This window comes from Arvicanthis niloticus, chromosome 9 (assembly GCF_011762505.2).
Source record: "Arvicanthis niloticus isolate mArvNil1 chromosome 9, mArvNil1.pat.X, whole genome shotgun sequence".
Lineage (NCBI taxonomy): Eukaryota > Metazoa > Chordata > Mammalia > Rodentia > Muridae > Arvicanthis > Arvicanthis niloticus.
In genome coordinates, this window is record NC_047666.1 from 22,520,371 (window position 1) to 22,541,672 (window position 21,302).

The 21,302-nt window shown below is 44.6% G+C and overlaps 1 protein-coding gene across 2 annotated transcripts in view; it reads right to left on the reverse strand.

Moving 5' to 3' along the window:
* Positions 1 to 14,398, reverse strand: part of Sema4f (ssemaphorin 4F) — a 28,585-nt gene extending 14,187 nt beyond the window's left edge. Inside the window, exons 1-5 of one of the 2 annotated variants that reach the window (XM_034512559.2) lie at positions 14,084 to 14,398; positions 11,563 to 11,714; positions 10,322 to 10,381; positions 10,006 to 10,104; positions 5,498 to 5,591 (exon numbers count right to left, since the gene is read on the reverse strand). In XM_034512559.2, the coding sequence (XP_034368450.1) occupies positions 5,498 to 5,591; positions 10,006 to 10,104; positions 10,322 to 10,381; positions 11,563 to 11,714; positions 14,084 to 14,258 (580 nt within the window). In that variant the 5' untranslated portion in view covers positions 14,259 to 14,398. The remainder of the gene's footprint in view (positions 1 to 5,497; positions 5,592 to 10,005; positions 10,105 to 10,321; positions 10,382 to 11,562; positions 11,715 to 14,083) is intronic. The other variant, XM_076939935.1, reaches the window with a different exon arrangement.
* Positions 14,399 to 21,302: the final 6,904 nt, after the last annotated feature.

Below are 21,302 nucleotides of genomic sequence, written 5' to 3' on the forward strand. Positions count from 1 at the left end.
GCTCAGTGGTTAAGAACACTTGCTGATCTTGCAAAAGACCTGGCTTGATGGCCGGAGCCCACATGGTAGTCCACAACCATCCTTGATTCCAGCTTCAGGAGACCCAGTGCCATCTTCTGGCCTCTGTGAGCACCAAGTGTGCACGTGGTACACAGACATACATGCAGGCCAAATACTCACACACATAAAATAAATCTAAAAAAGTTTTTAACAACAAAACAATATCAACCATAAAACCTAATAATCTCAGTTTGTAGCCTGGGACAGCTTTTAACTCCAGAGCTTCCTGCCTCAGCCTCTCCAAATGCTCAGTTTAAAAGAAAATTAACAATTGGGATTGTCTTAAAAAGATGATCATTAATATGCTCTGGTTTTCCTTCTTATGATCAGGCTCCCTCCTTCCTTCCTTCCTTCCTTCCTTCCTTCCTTCCTTCCTTCCTTCCTTTCTTATTACTTCCTTCCTTCCTGTTCCTTTTTTGACAAGGTCTCATGAAGCCCAACCTGGCCCAGAACTCACTATCTAGCTGAGAAGGGCTTTGAACTCCTGATCGCCCAGCTCCTCCTCCCCAGTGCCAGGATCACAGGCAGGTGCTACCCCACCCAATTGCTCCCACAGTCTTTCTGCTTCAATTCTATCATGTTTTCCATGTCCTTAGCTAAGGATTAGATCAGCACCTTATCTTTTCTCGTCAGTCTTATTAGTGAGTCATGATAGATAACATGTTTGCCCCTTATTACTCTCTGCTGGGCATATAGGATCCTATGGCTGTCATGTTTCAGCGTCCTTGGACATCCAGGAACAGATGTGGATTTAAGAGGTCAGGTTCGACCTAAGGTGTTGGCAGCAGCTGCACACCTGAACACTTGCAGAGGACCTTGGCAGAAGCATTGTCACCAGAAGGATCCCCCAAAAAAAGAAACAACAAAAGATGCAGCTCATCATCAGGAAAACCCGATTTATTATAAGACGTGGTGGGAAGACCAAAGACAGCGGGCTGCTGGCTCCAGTATGGATGCCTGGGTATGAACAGTACTGTGAACTCAGAGAGAGGCTGGGCAAGGAGCCGGTTTGCAGGACTCGGAGGAAGATGATGAGCTTTTGTTGGGGCACAATGGTGTTGAGATTCTTGTGGGACATTCAAGCACAGCTGTCTAAAAAGCAGCTGGATGTGTGTTCTCCATCCAGGTTAGGTCTGGGAGGCAGGTAAAGAACCAGGAGCCATCAGAATGTGGTGGAGAAAGATGCCCTAGGGCTGGTTAAGATGAAAAGAGGCTTTTGGGTGGAAGCCAACCTTCAAAGAGCAAGCAGAAGACAAGGAGACTGACTGCCAAGGAATCGCCAATGATTTCAGGCTAATAAGAATCGATTGTCAAAATATTCACATTTTCCCGAGTATAAATATCACAAATAAAGATACTGAGATGATTTCGCTAATCTTATCTGACTACAGTACAGATAAATGTCGTATTTCAAAATTGTACTTACAGCTAGACATGGATGCTTTTGTCTGCTATCCCAGCACTCAGGAGGCTGAGGCAAGACGATTAGCAGAGAGTCAAAGCCAGCCTGGGCCACAGACAGACCTGTCTGAAAAACCAATAACAACAGTAATGAACCATAGACTACTAGGTTTACCCCAAAAGGAATACGAGTACCAGGAACCATGAGGAAAGCTGTTGGACCTCACCATGAGAAATGCCATTCAAAAGACAAATCAGGGCTGGAGTGGTGTACACTTTTAATCTCAGGACTCGGGAGGCAGAGGCAGGCAGATTTCTACAAATTCAAGGCCAGTCTAATCTACTTAGCTAGTTCCATGTCAGCCAACGGCCATGGCAAGACCATGTCTTTAAAAAGAAAGAAGAAAGAAAAGAAAGAGAAAAAAGAAAGGAGAGGAAAAAATTACAAATCAAATTGGACATTGGATGAGATTTTTCCAATTAAATAATAAATAATAATTGTAACCAAAAAATTAAACTTAAAAAAAGTTTCTCTCCTTAAACCATGTCTTAATATGAATTTTCTTCCTCACAGAACAGACAAGTTATCCAGAGACTCACACATCCAAGAGTACTGCTTAGAAAAAAAAAAAAAAAAAAAAAAAAAAAAAAAAAAAAAAAAAGCATGCTAGTAACAATCTCACGTTCCTACAACTAGGAAGTCATTTGTGTTGATACACAATTCTGCAAATGCAGCAGTGTTTACAACAGCTACAACTCAGAAATACTTCTTAATGACCCCAGTGACCAATTCAGAGTTTTGCCAAAGCTGTTGGTAAAAAGCCAAGAAAAATATTGACTGAGCTGTTTTATTCAAACCTGAGCTTATACAAACAAGGTGTCCTCAGGTCCAGCAATGGACAGTGATGACCATGGTGGCTGAATACTGTAGTTACTCGGCTTTCTGCCTGCTTTCAAGCAGAAAGTCATCAACTGTATGACTGAAGGGTAATTTAAGAATAAAGTCATACACAAGGACAAAATTCACTTTGGCAGTCCAAGTGTCAATTTTTGTTTTGTACAAAATATTATCCAAGTTGGACATGGTGGTACACGCCTTCAATCTCAACATTCCGGAGGCAGAGGCAGGCGGATCTCTGAGTTTGAGGCCAGCCTGGTCTATAAAGTGTATTCCAGGACAGCCAGAGCTACACAGAGAAACCCTGTCTCAAAAAAACAAAACAAAAAGAAAGAAAAGAAAAAAAAACAAAACAAAAAACAAAAACTACTATAACATTAAAGCAATTAATTAATAAGTAATAAAAACTTTTATAACGCGTGTCCAAAAAATACAAGAAAAAAATGTATTTTATGATAACTTTGGCAAAAAGTGTCAGGGAAGAAGCAGCTCGATCCATGAGAACAAGCCCTGTATTAGCTAGCTAGGAAAGACAGACTTTGAGCCTCACTCACACCATTCATTAAAATAAGTTCCAAATATTCAAAGGACCAGATCAGAGAGAATTTTTAAAGGGAAAATGGTTATCTGTTCTTCAAAAGAAAGGCTGAGCTTTTTAAAAAGCACAATCAAAAGCCAGTGTAAAGATACAAATCTTTAGTCACAGCCTAGGTGTGGGAAGAGGCAGGTGGAGCTCTGTGAGCGTAAGGCCAGCCTGGTCTACATGTTAAATTCCAGGACAATCAGGACTACACAGAGAGATCCTGTTCTCCCAAAACAAATCAAAACCAAAAGAAAAAAATTTAAATCAGGGTTGGAAAGATGGTTCAGTGGTTAGGGGCACTTGCTGTTCTAAGAAGACCCAGGTTCAGCTCTACGCTCACACATCACTGGAGGTCCACGGTCATCCATGACTCCAGCTCCAGGGGATCTGATGCCTCCTCTGACCTCTGAAGGCACCAGGCATGCACATGTTGAACTGACATACATGTAGACAAAACATTCACATACATAAAAGAAAACACACACACACATTCACACACACATTCACACACACACACACATTCACACACACACACATATACACACATCACAGAAGAAAAGTTGTGTGGTTTGGCATACAACACTCTATCTGAACTGAGAATTTAACCAAAAAGAAACAAAAACAAGTACTACAACCTACATGGGAAAAGAGTGCAACCTCACTAACAGTCAAAGACAGACACATAAAAGCAAACTGCCACTTTTAGCTTCAGATTAGCAGATTTTCTTAAATGACAACAATATATTAATGGCAAATTTAATGTGAGAAAGCAAAATACTCTCATACACCAGTGGTGTAGGGTGTGAATTGGTACAACCCATCTAACGACACCATTAGCTTCCTATAATGAGCCATAAAATATCACACCCTTCAATGTGGTAATCCATTTCTAGGAATCCAGAGAGGATGAGAGAAACTGAGGACAAAGACCATACACATACAAGGTCACTGTAGCAATATGGATAATACTAAAAACTTTGAAGGAAACAAAATAACAACAATTGGAATCATTTGGTTAACTCATAGTATGATCAGAAGATGGATAGCATAATGTCTTTTCAAATTGTCTTCTCAGCTGGGCATAGTGGTGCATCCCTTTAATCCCAGCACTTGGAAGGCAGAGAAAGGCAGGCAAATCTCTGTGAGTTCAAGGCCAGCCTTGTCTACAGAGTGAGTTCCAGGACAGCCAGAGCTACATAGTGAGACCCTGTCTCAAATCAAAAATAGATAGATAGATAGATAGATAGATAGATAGATAGACAGACAGACAGATAGATAGATCTAATAGAATTTTTTAAAATGTCAGTTGCAGAGGGCTTGCCTAGCACACACAAAGTCTGGGTTTCATCACCAGCATTGCATAAGGAAGATGCAAACCTAGCATTCCAGCCTTTGAAGGTGGAGGCAGGAGGATCAGGAGTTCAGGCTCACCTTTGGCTACATATTGAATTTGGGGCTAGCCTGGGCTACAAGTGACTTTGTCTCAAAATAACAACAAAAAAAAGTATTTGAAGACCATATAGAAAGTTCTATAAAGTTACATGACAAAGTTCAAAATTATACTTATGTCAGAAATTAAATACTTTAAATGTTACAATGCGCACGGACGATTTCTACTCTGTTTGTGCTTCTTCTGCACTGCCATGAGGAAACAACTGGCTTTTCTCTGAATTTGGAGAGTCTATCTACATGAGGTACCCTCCCCTAAAATACGAGTTATATAGTACAGAAACAATCTGTTCCCTGTGCCAGTAAATTCATCATTCTCCAAAAGAAGTTTGAGCGGGGTCCACCCTGAGCAAGCGGGGTCCACCCTGAGCAACTGCAAGTGGCTCCTTCACAGGAGGTAATGAAATAATTTGAAAAACAGCCATTCCCCTGAAGAAGTAAGAAAGGGCCAACGACGTGTGCTTACATGTATATGGGTGTGTGCATACATCTTAAAGGCTAGGAAGGAATATCCTAAAATACTGGCAGTGGTTTTCTATGTAGAGATAGTCTAGAAGTGTATTAAGTGATAGCTATGGGAAGCATGGGGCCACTTTCCCTAAATTAAATTCAACTTAATTTAAAATTCCCTCATTCCCTCCCTGCAGTCGTCACATTTCAAGGGCTTAACAGCCAAGGCAGCAAATGGCTATGGAATCAGACAGCTCTCAGCCCTATCAGTTATCACACAAAGGTCGTTTGGACTGTGCTATTTTACATTATGTCTTTTTAAAATGCTCTCTCCAAATGTATTCCAATATATGCTGCAGTCAATCCCTCTTGCAAACGGGAGTGGGTGCTGTAAGAGAAGAAAATGGGGTCCACAGAAGCAGCAATCACACTAGAGGTGCAGAGGCTACAGTCTCTGCAGAGGAGCCTGGGGATAATAGCATCCTATGGAGACATACTGGTAGTCACACTCACTCAGGGACATCAGGAAAGGCTGAAAGGAGACATGAGTGCAGTAGAAAGCCCAAGGGAAGAAGAGACACAGAAATTCAAGCAGCAGGGGTGGGGAAGGAGGTCGTTAGAGCAAGAATCAGTGATTCTTGGCTCTCCCCACTCACCAGCCATTACAGCTGCTGACCGTTGAGCTGGCTCAAAAGGACATTTCCCCCGGCCACTCTCAAGTCTTTCAACCTGCTGGAAACTGGACACATCCTACAGACCAGAAGGGGAGGGGGGCAGGTGGTTTAGGATTTATGGAGAAGGTTCACGGGGAGAATTAAACATAGGATCAAATGAAGGAAAAGCCCATCTCCATCCATAACCCGTCCACCCCACTCCCGTCTCCGTATTCAGCCACCTTACTCCTGCCTCATCCGCCCATTCATTTCTCTCTCTGCTTTATTCCTCTTTGCCCCCAGACATGTCCTCCACAGTTCCCTATGAAAGCATAGCCTAGAATAGGCCTAGAAAATACCATGAATCTGGATATAAACCTTTCCTCTGAAATTCTGGAGTCTGTAATGGCCTAGATGTGCTACAGCCAAAGAGATGGAAGGAAGCAGACAGCCTTTTGAGGGCCGGCACTCTGAGGAAGGGCAAAGAAAGCCATAGGTCTATGGGGACCAGCTGAAGCCCAGAGACTTGAAGAGAACAGAGAATCATTTTCCCTCAGTTCCCACCCAAGGATAGAGGGGAAGGCCAGGGTTCTACATCCAAGCAGAGAAAGAAACTGAAGTCAGTGAAGAAGGACCTAAATCTTAGATCATGATCTAAGAGCTTGGGAGATAAGTATTGTCTTCTTCTTCCAGGGTCCTCCAGAGGGTGGGAGGCGGCAGACAGAAGAGCTCCACCAGGGTCAGTCACAAGTGACCTTAGAGTACAGCACTAAGAGTCTCAAGGCAACGTCTAAAAGTGGAAACAAAGGATGCTTTCATGCTATAACTCAAAGGAACATTACTGTAGTTGGTTCCAAATCAAAGTTACAGCATGGCCATGCCAGGCGTGCTGTCTCTAGCTCACAGACAGACATCCACTGTGGCTCCAGCTTCACTGTTCTGATGACACTTAGGGGTGGGAAGTGACAATGTGTCCCCTGAGCTTAATGCTGTTACTGGACTATGCCTGTCACTCCTCTCTTTGCAGCAGATGGCAAACAAGGTTTGGGTCACTAAGACAATTCTTAAAGAAAGCCTGTGAAGATGAGGGGGTGATCTGTTGGCTTCTCCAAAGGGAGAGATTGGATCAAAAGAGTGTTTTTGGAATGAAAGTCCCCCAAAGAAGGACAGCACTCCACATGTGTGACAGATAGAACATCCTTGCCTCTGGAGAAGGATGGTGGGTTTTGTGACTACCAAGGTGTTCAGGCAACCCTGAAGTTCAGTTAGCACCTACTGTGGCTGCACTTCTCTCCCACCTGAGCTACTCCTAGCACTAGGTTGAAGAGCTCCACCCCCAACCGCCATACTTACCTCACAGCAATCTTCCAGAATATCTCTCTCTCTCCTCTCTCTCTCTCTCTCTCTCTCTCTCTCTCTCTCTCTCTCTCTCTCTCTCTCTCATGCACCCCCCCAACCCAACCTACTTATTTCCTACTATTTCTCAATATGATCTTTGATCTGTCCAAACAAAGTACCTATTATTCCAGAAACCAAACTCTTTTCCCATCCCTGTACCTAAAACTGTTCCCTTCCACTTCACCAAAGACCAAAAAGATGGCCTTTTCCTGATCCCTATTCACTTCAATCTCTATGTACCAATGGGCACATTCAATTCATTTCCTTGAGATGTCCCACTCCTTGGCTCTATCTTCCTGGAGTCTTTCCCCCATTTGATATTTGTTTCTCTGGCTCCTTCCTTTGCTAGCTCCACCATGTTTATCCTTAGGATCCAGCTATAGCCTTTCTAACTCGTCATCAGACATCTCATTCATCTTGTATTTCCAGTCTTTCTATGTAAACCACTGGCCCAACTCTCTGAGACTGATGCCCTCCAATGAGTCCATGTCCTCCTAATCCAAGTCCATATTCCATTGATGGCTGGGCTTTCTCACAATACTTACCTGCCAGCTTCTTAAAACTCCATATGTCAAGACCAGCTCCCTCCCAGTTTTCCCTATGGCATAACCATATCATCTAACCTTCTAATCTTTGAGAAATAGTTTCAGCTTATCCTCTGACTATCAAAATGGTTCTGATTATTAAAATGACCTTAAATTAGGATATGAAATGGAAGATGGTCTCACTGGTTTTTTCTAACTGTATACAGAAATTCTTCATTAGATCACCATGTCAGTAGACAGTCTCACTATCAGTGAAGGCAAGTCCCTAAAGGTGAAATCTGGGGATGGAGAGACAGGCTCTCCTGAAGAGTGAAGTTGGAGTTGGTCCTTTGGCCTTGCCCAGGAAAAATAAATAGAAGGTGTATAAAGGACCTCTCCCAGATAGGAGAACAACAACAACAGCAGGATTCTCCAAGATGAGTGAACCATGTCAAATGCCACAAGAGATCAAAGTCAGACAAAGTCCCTTGGGTTGCAGGCTGGCCATACAGACAGGGTTATATTATAGAACATATCTAGACCAACACAGGTTCAAATATTGGCTGTTTCTTCTCTTCTAGCTACATAATCTTAGCCATAATATCTAATTTCTCTAAATATCAGTTTTCCTGCATATAAAATAGAAATAAATCATACCTGATTAACATGATGCAGTGATAAAATTAATTGTGAATATAAGGTACCTAAGCCTGCAACAGAGTGAGTGGCCATTGCTTTTCTGATCAGTATTGAAGTCTAGTATTTTTCCTCTATTAATGGCTGGAGTTCCCTCAATGAATCATGTGTGATGGAAGCTGACACTGAAAGACAGCTCTCTTGCTAAAACCGTTAGCTCCAGGGCTTCATAAGGACCTTCCTTTCTCCACAGTCATCACACACTGAGTTGTGTCTAGATCAAAGATGTCAGCGAACAGTTATCCACAGCCTCAGCCTCATCACTCAGGGCACTTCAGCACTAATGGAAAGCAGGAACATAACCAAACAGAACAAGAGGGTAAAAGCCGAGGAGGACGTTCAAAGGGTCCACAGAGCAGGCTCACATTGGATCTTGGCAGGCTATCAGAGCTCATCTCCCTCCAGAGAACAGCCCCTCAGTCCATGAGTCTGTTAGATAGAAGGCTTCAGAGAAACGCTGAAGATGAGATGAACTGGTGGGACATAGAACCCTGGCTTCACTCTTCATTACCTAAATCTCTCAAGAATAGATAGGGGCCCAAGACACACCAACCATCGCAGGCATTCCTGTAATATAATCCATCTTGGTATGTTGGCAAAGACCCACTAGGGTCACAACAGAGATCCAAGGAAGAAAGGAAAGTCCAAGATGAGCTGGGATGGTCATGGTATGCCTGAGCAGACTGGGGAAAATAGCCCTGCTACCATTGTGGACCTGGTGGTAACTATAAGGAACAAAACCGTCAGTCTGGGTTGATAGGATTCAGAGGTTTTCAAATGTTACCCAGAATGAATAAACTTATCCAGACTTTTGTAAAGAGCATGTGGAAAGACTGCAACAAGCCCAAGTAAACCTGAGGAAAGCCATGGGGACTGCCTGCATCCATCCTAAACCAGAGACAGGAGGATGCTGTAGAAGAGAGGGTTTGAGGGATGTATACTATCTAGGCCCAAGTGGATCACTGTATTAGTGCAGACTACAGAACAGTCTAGTCAATATCTGTAGTTCAGGATCAAAGCCAAGAAAGAAACATGGTGGACACCATTGTGTGCAAAGGACATGTAGCCTTTCTGACTCACCCAGAAGCCAGTCACAAGTCTGCTGCCAGAAGACCAGTGGTGACCACTGTACAATTCACAGAGAAAGGTCAGAGTTCCAAACACGTAGTTGTGACCAGACTAGACATCACTAAGAATATATTCATGCCAAGCCTGACTGGGTTTGAGGGTGGGAAATCCCACAGGCTTTCACCAATGAACAAGCTCTAGGAAAAAAAAATGTGGCTGACAGGGTGGTTTACCCCAAAGATTCAGAGCACAGAGCCAGCTGGTACCACATTACAGGGTGGTGACATCAGAAGTCATGAGAGTCACACCCTGCAGAGGATGGGGCTGGCAGAGGATGACAGAAATGGTGAGGCATGCTATGGGAGAAGAGAACTGGAGCTGTTCTAATGAAGAAACGGGCTCCAGCTGCTGGGCCGAAGCACCTACCGGACAAAGAAACATGCGTGTCTGGCTTCTGAAACATCTCTTGGATTTGTCCGGTTCCCAGGCCAACCAGCAACCCTAATCCCGCTCACTGTCTCACTTCATCCTGTTACTTAGCATAATCTACCCTCTACAGACAATCTCCCTTCCCCACTCCAGTTGCCTTCCCCTGAAGGCAGACAAAGGCTCCACCCTACGAAGGCGTCCTTTGCCTTCTAATCCGTATCCTACATAGTGGTTGTCTTAACTATGCCCAACGTGGTCACTCCTAAAAGTCCCTTCCCCAACCTCCCACCCAACGCCCCCAAGTAACTCACACTGCTGCAGGCTCCCTCTCCTCCCTCTCCCTCTCCCTCTCCCTCTCCCTCTCCCTCTCCCTCTCCCTCTGCCCCTGTCACTCACAATAACCCCGCACTTCGGATCAAAAGCGAAGGTGCCGCACGTGAGGAGGTGAGAGGCGTTGGCAATAGCGAGAATCTGGATAAAATTGTGACATTCCTCCTGGGGGTGGGAGTGGGGCGTCAGAGATGGTTAGAATCAGAAGCAGGGGACATGAGGAAGGACAGCATTGGGTATGGATAGCTAGAGGCAGCCGTGGTATGGGGACGTATGGGCGAGGTGTTAGAGTCTTTGCCTAGACCCTTCAGGATAGGAGCACTGCGGGGGCTGGGCCAAGGTCTCCACAGACACTCGAGACAGGGTGTGGACTTCCACCTACCTCTTTCTTGCCTTTCTTCCTACAGTTCTGTCTGTGAGTCTCGGGCACCATCCAGTTGATCTGAGAAAGAAGAACTAATTTCCCCAGGTTCTTCTCCCGCCCCTGCACACTGAGGCCAGGGGAAAAGAGACAGTTCTACAAACTTCAACAATCTGGAAATTTCTAAGATTCCCCGCTCTCTGCACTTCCTTTCCAACTGGAAGTCTCCCACCAGCTAATGAGTAACAAAGTCAACTGTGAGATCAAAACCACATTTTTACTTTGAGACAGGGTCTCAAGGCATCCCAGGCTGTCCTCAGACTCTTTATAGGGCCGAGGATGACCTTGAACCTCTGATCATCTTGTCCCCTCCTCCTCAGTTCTGGGATCACAGGCATAAACCTCTACACCAGATTTTATGTGGTGCTGGAGAGCACATGCAGGGATTTGTCCGTGCCAGGCAAGCACGTCCCCTACTGAGTGAACACCCAACCCCAAACCACATTTAAGGAAATAGAATATATCAGAAGTTATGACTTTATAACTGACGATGCTGTTCCGAGTTTCCACTAGGACACATTTACATTTCTGTGCACTGTGTCACAGTGTGCTACAGTTCTTACTAATGCATGGTGAAATTAACATGCAAACTCCCTGTCTCTGAAACCCACCATACTAGTGACCCCACTGCCCACTGAGCCCTTCCCCCATCTTTATGCCTCCCTCAGAACCTCCCCCTCACAGCAGACACAGGTAAGAAAACCCCCTTCCCATGATCTCCTCCCTTACTGGCAGATAAGGGTTTTACACCCTGTGAGGGTGTCCTCTGCCCCACCCTCTACTCCATAAAGGGATGGTCTTACCGATACCCACCACAGTCACTCACAGAAAACCCTTCCCACCACCCACCACTCCCAAGTAACTCTGGTTACTGCAGGCTCAGGCCCTCTCTCCCTCCCTCTCCCTCTCCCTCTCCCTCTCCCTCTCCCTCTCCCTCTCCCTCTCCCTCTCCCTCTCCCTCTCCCTCTCCCTCTCCCTCTCCCTCTCCCTCTCCCTCTCCCTCCCCCTCCCCCTCCCCCTCCCCCTCCCCCTCCCCCTCCCCCTCCCCCTCCCCTCCCCCTCCCCCTCCCCCTCCCTCTTCCTCTCTCCTTCTGTTCCATTACATCTTTGGTTATTATGAAACTCTCACACCTACATCCCTCAAGATGATGGATTGAAATGTATGCTACAGGCTCTGGGTTACACCCACTGTCATCTCTTACCCTTCGGGGTCTTTCCCCAGAGAAGGGCAGGGTTAAAGCAAAGATGCTGTCCCGAGCACCGACGTAAAGTGTGTGAGAGACCGGATCCACAAGGAGAGCAGAGTAATTGTACGTATGAGGGGCCGAAAACCGGGTGAGATAGGAGTCAGCCTCTGACAGGAAGAGAAGGTGGGGGGGAGAGTGACATCAGCCATCCTGCCAGAAACACTGGGTCCCCAAAAGGGGTGATTTGTGTTGTCTTTCAAGGACTATTTATTTGGTAGCCAACAAGGGGGAAAAACAGAACTTCCACAAGCCAACCATCTTCCTGTCCAGTTATCTTCCAGTGGAAGATAACTGAGGAGGCACATGACCCAGTCAGACAAGCTTCTTCTATAAAAAAGAACACTATAAAAACAATTGAACAAATATTAAATCTGTCACTTCTACTCATAGCAATGTGATATGTGCTTTAAAGTACCTATGGAGAGAGTATAAGTACTCTCTGGATCGATCTCTCTCTCTCTCTCTCTCTCTCTCTCTCTCTCTCTCTCTCTCTCTCTCTCCATAGACTATCATTATGTACCCCAAGCTGGTCTTGAACTCAAAAACCTCAGCTTCCTGAGAGCTAGGATTAAAACGTGTGCATCGCCACAGCAGGCACTATTATACTAACACATTTAGAGTCCACTTCCTGTCTCACCCTACACTCTTGACTTCCTCTTGTCCATTAAACCTGAGGCTATACTGGATGGATGGATGATGGATGGATGGATGGATGGATGGATGGATGGATGGATGGATATGTGTTTCCGAAGTAGACCAGCCTGCATTTAAACATGGTTCTTCCCCTAACCAGTTGAGTGCACTCTGAGAGCCTCCTCTTCCTCACAGGGTGTTGGGAGAATTATGTGAGGTAACAAGTGGACATGCCACCATCTCAAAGACACTCGCATCCTTGCATCCATCCTTCCTTTCTTCCTTCCTTCCTTTCTTCCTTCCTTCCTTAGCACGCATTCCACCTAGACTCAGACTAAACTTATTATCAGCATCCAAAAACTTAACTGTTTAAAGCTTACAACAACTTTGTGTGAATCTCTGTTTCTGGAGAACCAAGCCATTTGTGTTACCCAGTCTGCTTTGCCTTGCCATCTAGGCTTCTCTAGATCCCTGGATATCAGTGAAAACTGGCAGCTGTAACTCTCTTTGTGAGGTATGGGTTCAGCACAAACTGAAAGTCCAGAGGTTCGAGCCTCAGCTTTGCCTTCTGGACTCACAGCATCCATAGATGTCATTTGGCCTAAGCATAAGCGTTATGTGACTGTGACCCAGTTTTGAGTTGTGGCTTCATTTGTACCCACTAAGAAGAAAACACTGTGCCACACTCATGTCCACGTCAGCAAAGAGAATTTAAACTATGAACACCATTTATGCTTTATAGCACCCCTGGCTCGTTCCATGTCTTCATAAAGAACATAACCCCTATCCTGTTTTTTAATATATAATTTTTAGGTTTCGTTTAAATTTATATATATATATATATATATATATATATATATATAATAGTTTATATATATATACACATATATACATGCATATATATATACATACATATGTATAATATATATATGTATATATATTATAAGTAACCACAGAATCCTGTTCCCTTGGGGCTGGAATTGCATGTGGTTGTAAGCCACGGACATGGGTACTCGGAACAGAACTCAGATCTGGAAAAGCAGCCAAGTGCTCTTAACAACTGAGCCATCTCCCCAGCCCCCTCTTTTGTTTTGTGTGAAGAACTTTGAATCGGCTCATTGAAGTGTTTTCTAGCACTCAAAGCAGGGAATGGGCAGAGGGAGCAGTGAACATTCGGGAAATTAAAGTTAAAGAGAGAGTTGATAGCGGAGGATGGGAAGGAGAGATGTCGGCCGCGGGGCGGGGGGTGGGGGGAAGTGGGCTGGAGGGATACAGGTCTGGATGGCAGTGGGAGGACATTTGAAAGGATGACGGGGGAAATGAAACTGAAAAGACGGAAATTCTGGGCTAGGGATCAAAGTGGGTCTTGATGACCCGTTAGACTGAAAGAGAGAGAAGATAGGGAATAGCATGGGCTTGGAAATGAAGTGATGGGTGTGGGTGTATGTGTGGGCAACAGAGGAATAGAGGACTGAAATGGACAACCTTGGGCAAACCCCAGGGCCTTCCTGGGCCTCAGTATCCAGGTCTGCAGGGTGAAAGGCTGCATCCTGCTTAAAAGGGGGGTGGGGGCTTCGGGAGCACCCTAGCTGTGTCTTAGGAGCTGAGGTGCGAGGCCAGGTTGGGGGTGGGACAGGTGGGATGGAGTGGGGTGGGATGAGATGAGATGAGATGGAAAGGTACACAGGGTAGAGGTCTCAGCCTTGGTCCCAAAGGGGTGTGCACCGTGCAGAGGGGCCCTAGATGCTGCCACTGGGCTTAGCAGGGCAGGTGGGTGTGGGCACCTGCTGGCAAGGGCAGGGCACCGTGCAAAGGGCTGAGGACAAGGGTCCCTGCATCTTACCGGAGATGGGCAGCGAGGTTCTGGGTACCGAGCGTGGGACGCGGCCGCACACCGGGGCGCTCAGCATCGCCAGCAGCAGCAGCAGCAGCAGCAGCGGCGGCGGCGGTGGCGGCGGGAAGGGAGAGACCGGAGGCGGCCGGGGGCCCGGGCGGGGCCGCTCGGCCCTGGCCAGCATCTCTGGCTCCGCCTGGCGCCGGGTGGGGCGCGTCCCGCAGCCTCTACTCAGTACCGCTACAACGCGGGCCTCGGCCCCTCTCGGGTACCCTCGGCCAAGCTCGGCCTGCAGCGGTGAGATGAAACACAACCCGACTCCTCCCACTCACAAAGGAACCAATGGAGAACCGATTTCTTCCTATTGCCAGTCAAAATTGAGTGGAGGCGGGACGAGGAAGAGAGGCCCAACCCAGGTGTAGGCGGAGCTAGGACAGGTGTAGGTGTGGGTTTCTTCCTCAGAAGGATGGAAGCGTTCCTAGGCCTGGAGCCACTAGTGAATTTGTAGCAGTTGCTTCAAATCCCCAAATATCCATATCTGTACTACTAGGAGCATATATGAAATACTAGGGAAAATATGTAAGTATGAGTGCAGACACCAGATTTTTCAGAAGTATTTCTTTGTTCCTGCAAGATGGCTCAGTGGGTAAAGGCGCCCGCTGCTAAACTTGACATCTGAGTTGGATTTCACAACTACCCTCTCTCCAGGACCCCACAACTTGGAAAGCAGAGAATCCACTCTCTCAGATGGTCCTCTGACTTCTACATGCACGCCTTGGTACTAATGGCCCCCAAAACACATACACACAATAAATGAATTAAAATGCAAATATACTTAGAAGTAGATTAATTACTTTTCTCATTACTAAGCACTAACTTAAAGAAGGGTTGGAAGATATAGTCCACCATGTTGGAAAAGCAGAGTGGTAAAAAACTGAGACGTCTGGTCACAGTGCATCTGCAATAGGAAGAAGAGAGCAAATGCGGTTGCTTCTCTCTCTCTCTCTCTCTCTCTCTCTCTCTCTCTCTCTCTCTCTCTCTCTCTCTCTCTCTCTCTCTTCTCTCTCTCCTACACACGTGAAATAAAATTAAGACTCACAGTCTTTAAAATAAGAACTAAGGTGACCAGGAAGTGTGCTGGCCAGAGTCAGGAATGACCACTGTGTATTTGAGAGGAGAATGCAGAGATACACACAATGGAGGAGACCTGGAGTGGTACCAGGTCACTGATCTACACGTAAATCTACCTCATTTTTAGGCAGCCTTTAAGGAGCCAAGTGCCCAGGTTTTCTACAGCAGCTGTGGTTTGGGGCAGGACTCTGACATATGAAGTAACTTCCTCCTGTCAGAAGGAACTTGCACTTACCAGATGTTTTACATATAATTTCATATCATGTCCTCGGCATCCTGGAAGGAATACCTAAAGCAGAAGTTACTATTCCCAGGGGTATGCAATGGGAAAACTGTGTTGGGATTTGCTCAGATGCAGAGTTGACAGACTTCCCACACACAGGCAGTTTTTAGCTTTTAAAAGCTTCTACCTGCTTAGGTATGTCAATAAGCCCTTTACCAACCCTCACTTTCAATTTGAAAAAGAGAATTTAGTGGTAATGATCAAAAAAAGGGGGGGAAAGTATAGGTTGTAGTATGAGCTTATGCATGCAATCTGTATGTTACCAAACAGCATGTTTAAATTCAGCATTTTATTATATTTAACTTGATATGGTGTTGTGAATTATTTAAATAGCATACAATTATAAACAGCTTTAATTATAACCTGCTTTGTTGATAAAGCTATGAAGAATTACTACTTAAAAATTCCTGCTTGGTGCCGACAGGAGCCTGAGATAGCTGTCACCTTAGATGTCTGACAGAGTCTGACATATTCAGAGGCGGATGCTCACAGCTAACCATTGAACTGATCAAGGGGTTCCCAATGGAGGAGTGAGAGAGAAGACTGAAGGGGCTGAAAGGGTTTGCAGCCCCATGAGGACAGCAACAATACCAACCGACCAGAGCTCCCCAGAGTCTAAACCACCAGTCTGGGAGCACATAGGGAGGGACCCATGACTCCATCTGTACATGAAGGGGAGGATGGCCTTGTTGGGTATAGATGGGAGAGGAGAGACTTGCTCATATGAAGGCTGGATGCCCAGTGTGGGGGAATTTGAGGGTGGGGAGGTGGGGGGGAGTGGGGGCACATCCTCATAGAAGCAGGAGGAGGGGGGATGGGATAGGGAATTCCTGGGCAGGGGTGGGGGAGAATGGGGTAAGGGGATTTACATCTTAAATGTAAATAAAATATCCAATAAAAAGAAAAAATTCCTGCTTGAACCATAATAAACATATATTATGGAATAGCTAAGAGAGAACTCAGTGGGTTTGAGAGCTAGCTCAGTGGTTATGAGAATTTGCTCCTCTAATAAAGTACCTGAGTTTGGTTCCCAGCACCCATGTCAAAGCAACTCATAACTGCCTGTAACTCTGCCAGCAAGAGACTCAACACTGTCTTCCCTCCTCTGCCCCCACATACACATGGCATTCACTCACACATACACAGAGATAACTTTTTTAAGAGAGAGAGAACTTGGGATGTAAATAAACATCTATCAATTTGCCTAGGACTAACTAGATAATTTACAACAAGATGATGATAATTAATAAGCAAAAACTATTAAGAATTTGTAAAAGTTACATAATTATTATGGTGGTTTGAGTGAGCTATGTTCTCCATAGGCTCAGGTATTTGAACACTTGGTCCCCAGTTTGTGGCACTATTTAGGGAGGCTGCTGAAACTGTAGGAGGCGCTGCCTTGCTGGAGGAGGTATGTCACAGGCTGGCTTTGGGAGCTTATAGCCTCCGTGCCCTTTACCCTGCTTTCTGGGTATACCTGAAGATGTGATTTCTCGGCTTCCTGATCCAATCACCTGCTACCATGCCTGCCCCGCCATTATAGACTCTCCCTCTGGAAACATGAGCCAAAATAAACACTTCCATAAGTCATTTTTGGTCATGGTCTTTTATCACAGCAACTGATGGAATCATAAATCAAGAATAACAACTGAAGACAAGCTGGAAGCATCACTGATGCCCTTTCTAAAATTGCAGAATTATATTCTGTTTGTGCTGTGCACACAATAGGTACTTTATAACCCAACAGCACATCTAAGTAGTGACCAGATAACAAATCTGGGCATGCAGAAATGCACTCCTCTCTTTTTTTGTGTGTCAGCGTTAATTAATACTCAGAACAACTGAGTTGGAATGATGATGAATGAGTAAGCCTCTCTTAGTCACCTGTAGAATGGAGGTCTAGAACAGTATTCATGTTGTCTGTGTGCAGTGAGGACTTTCACTAACTCAGGCTGAAGACTGCTTCAGTTCATCATACACTGTTCTGTCTCCTAAGGAGGTCTCTCTCTTAATAAGTATTTGCTTTCTGAGAAGAGTTCCTGAGCAAAGTCTGACCAACTCTCTAGTCTTGATCACACTCCCATTAGGTGCACAGCTCACGAAGGCAATGTGGTCTGTCATGGCTTTCTTCTAGCAAATCTTGTTTCCTTTCTGTACTCAAGACTTCAATCAAGCCAGTTCTAAAAAATGATATTTGTGGGGCTGGAAAGTTGGCTCGCTGGTTAGGAGCCCGTGTTACTCTTCCGAAGAACCCAGGTTCAATTCCCAGCACCCACATGAAGGCTAAGCACTTACTTCCTCAGGCACCAAGCATGCTTGTTATGCACAGATATACATGCAGGTAAAACATTCACACACACAAAATAAAATAGATCTTAAAATAAACAAATAAGGGCTGGTGAGATGGCTCAGTGGTTAAGAGCACCGACTGCTCTTCAGGAGGTCATGAGCTCAAATCCCAACAACCACATGGTGGCTCACAACCATCTGTAATGAGACCTGATGCCCTCATATGGGTGTCTGAAGACACCTACAGTGTACTTTGGGCCAGAGCAAGCAGGGCCCAGAGCGAGCAGAGCAAGAGGGAGAAGAGAAGTGGATAAATAAAACAAATTAAAAATTTTTTAAAAAGGAAGATGATCTTTGAAAATGGTCAGGAAAGGAAGATGCTCTTTGTGAATTCAGGAGTTAAGTAGTAATAGTTGATGTGTTTATTTCCCTCTCTCAGGGTTTAAGAGAGTAAAAAGCACCCTACAATTATATCATATGTCATCGTGAATTCTTTACCTGTTCAAACACTTCCAAATATAATTACTAGATTTATGACCATGGATGCTTCTGACATTTTGAAGTATATGCTGGTACATTTGCACAGAGCTGGGAGGAATCTCTTCTTTAGCGCCGTGAGTCTCTTCCTGCCCTTTTGTCAGCTTACCATGTGCTCTCTCCTCAAGTTTCCTTCGCTAGCCTTTTCCTTCCTTCCCAGGTCTCATTATCTCATGCAAACCCTTATATCTTTTGAGGTCTGGGCTCTGTCTTCACTCCTGGGCCATGCATCTCATTCGCTTCCCTTATGGTGTTACTAATGCTTTGTAATGGTCAAAAGCAAGTACAAACCTTTAAATTTTGGGAAAACAAGCATTTGCTTTTGTCCTAGTCACTGTTCTATTGCTATGAAAAGGCACCCTGATCAGGGGAAATCTTATAAAGGAAGCATTTAACTGGGGGGCTGCTGACAGATTCAGAGGGCTAGTCCATTATCATCATGGTGGAGAGCATGGCAGCACACAGGCAGGCAATGGAGCAATAGCTAAGAGCTACATCCTGATCTGTAGATGACACACACACAGAGAGAGAGAGAGAGAGAGAGAGAGAGAGAGAGAGAGAGAGAGAGAGAGAACATGCTTGGGCTTGGCATGAGCTTTTGAGACCACAGAGACCACCCACAGTGACACAATTCCTCCAACAAGACCACACCTCCTAATCCTTCTAATCCTTTCAAATAGTGCCACTCCCTGCTGACTAAGCATTCAAATATATGAACTTCTGGGGGCCATTCAAACCCCCAAAGCTTTGTTAATCCATTCTGGATTATTAATTTCTTAAGCATTACTTCCTCACAAAAATGTTCATACCTCATATTCCTTCTCAGATTACAGGGTGGTTTACATATTTTCCTTTGCTTTTAGTTTTCTTTAAGAGTAATACTGTACAGCCATGTCTCACAACAAATTCCTCAGCCCATTTCGACCAACATTCAGCTCTGTCCTTTTTAATTTATTTTATTTTATTATTTTATATGTGTGGGTGTTTTGCCTGCATGTATGTCTGTATACCTTGTGCTTGCCTGGTGCGCACTGAGGCCAGATCTCCTGGAACTGGAGTTACAGACAGTTGTGAGCTGCCATGTGGGTGCTAAGAATCAAACCCCAGGTCCTCTAGGAGAGCCATCTCTCCAGCCCCTCAGCTATTTTCTTGAAGCTTGATAGTGGCTTTGGAGAACGACATTCAGTTGCAGTGAAAGAAGTCAGAATTCAGAGTTAGAGCAAACTAGTTAAAGGAACAGTTTCTGTCACTTGGCAAACCTAGAAAAAGTATGTATCTTATCCACTCAAAGTACAGTGGGACCAGTAACCTTGGGTGTCACTAGACAAGTTACAGAATTGCAGACCTGCTGGATCAGAGTACACATGCCAATGAGATGCACACACTGAGAAGCATCATTGTGTGTGTGGCTCTTTTGGAGAGAAGACACTCAGTTAGTTTCCTTACATGTGAAATGTAGGTGGTACCTGCTGCATTTACTAACTTTCTTGACAACATCTCATATATCATGTTTTCACCTGATAACTCACTGGGTGACTCCTCCCACTAGCATATAAACTCTCTGGTAAGAATTACGTTTTCTTGTTGCCATCTCTTCTCTACCTAGCACAGTACCTGTACAGTGTTTACTATTTTTGAATGGATGAATAAATGCATAACTTATCAGTCCTGCCATTTGTCCTGCTGTCATTTATTAACACTGTTATCAGAACTACTCTCATTTAGCGTTGTCGTGTTAGACAATGAAGATGTAGAACATTTCTATTATTGAAGAAGGTTCTATTGGATTGATCTACTTGGACTTTCTTATTTCCCTTCCATCTACCTTGAATCGATATTTTTGCAGTATCATTCTCACCAAAACTGTGAATAATCTGTAATACCATATAGAATTAAGTTCATAGTTCTTAGTGCAAACCTTAAATCTTTGCAGTTACATATACTTATATATACATACATATATATTAATCAATATATATATATATACACACACACACATACATGTACACACATAAAAGAGTCATTCAAGCCCACTGCAGGCACAGCAGCCTTCTGCTCCATAGTGCATGACTCCCATGGAACTTGAAAGTCAAAGGAATCCCTAAAAATAACCTGATGGTCCTTGCTGGGCCATGGATAACAAAGTCTTTTGTTTCTGACTGAGATTCTTATGTCATTATGGTATAGTTACAGGCTATTAGTTTGTAGATAGGTTGAAATCAAATCCCAGGCCCCAAAACATTTACCATCAGGTTAGATCGGGATTGATTGACACAACATGCACTCAGTTGTTCTGATCAAAGAACAATTCTTCTCATGTAAAGATTGTGCTCCACTTCCTTTTATTTCCACATCAATTCGATCAATCATGATTTAATACATCCCACCAGAAATTCCTATAAATCCAGATTTTAAGATCCATATAGTCTCCTACAAGTGAATATATTGTTATTGTTAAGCCATTGCTCTACTTTGATTATTTTCACTTTAGTTTGCTTTGTAATTAATGATTTCATGTACATTTTTGTCTCCTTTGAGAATTTCCTTAGGATTAGTTTCTAAAAGCTTAAAGGCTCAAGTTGGGCACTGGGGATGTCGCCAGTGGAAGAGAACTTGCTTTGTATCGATCTCTGGAGGGAAGAGAGAGAAGGAAAGGGAGAGTAGGAGAGAGGGAGGGAGGAAGGAGGGAGAGAGGAAGGGAGGGAGAGGGAGGAAGGGAGGTGGCGAGAAGAGGAAAAAAGGAAAGAAAAAGAATAGGCGTTATAAGCCAAGTTGTAGAGCTCACACTTGTAATCACAATATTCAAGAAGGTTGAGACAGGAGGATTACCTGAGTAACATGAGTTCAAGGACGAGAGATTCAGTCTCAAAAAAGCAAAAGCAGAGGCTAGAAAGGTGATCAGCAGTTAAGAGTGCTAGTTACAAAAGACCTGGGTTCCTTCACAGCACCTACGTTGTGGTCAAGAACCATCTGTAACTCCAGTTGCAG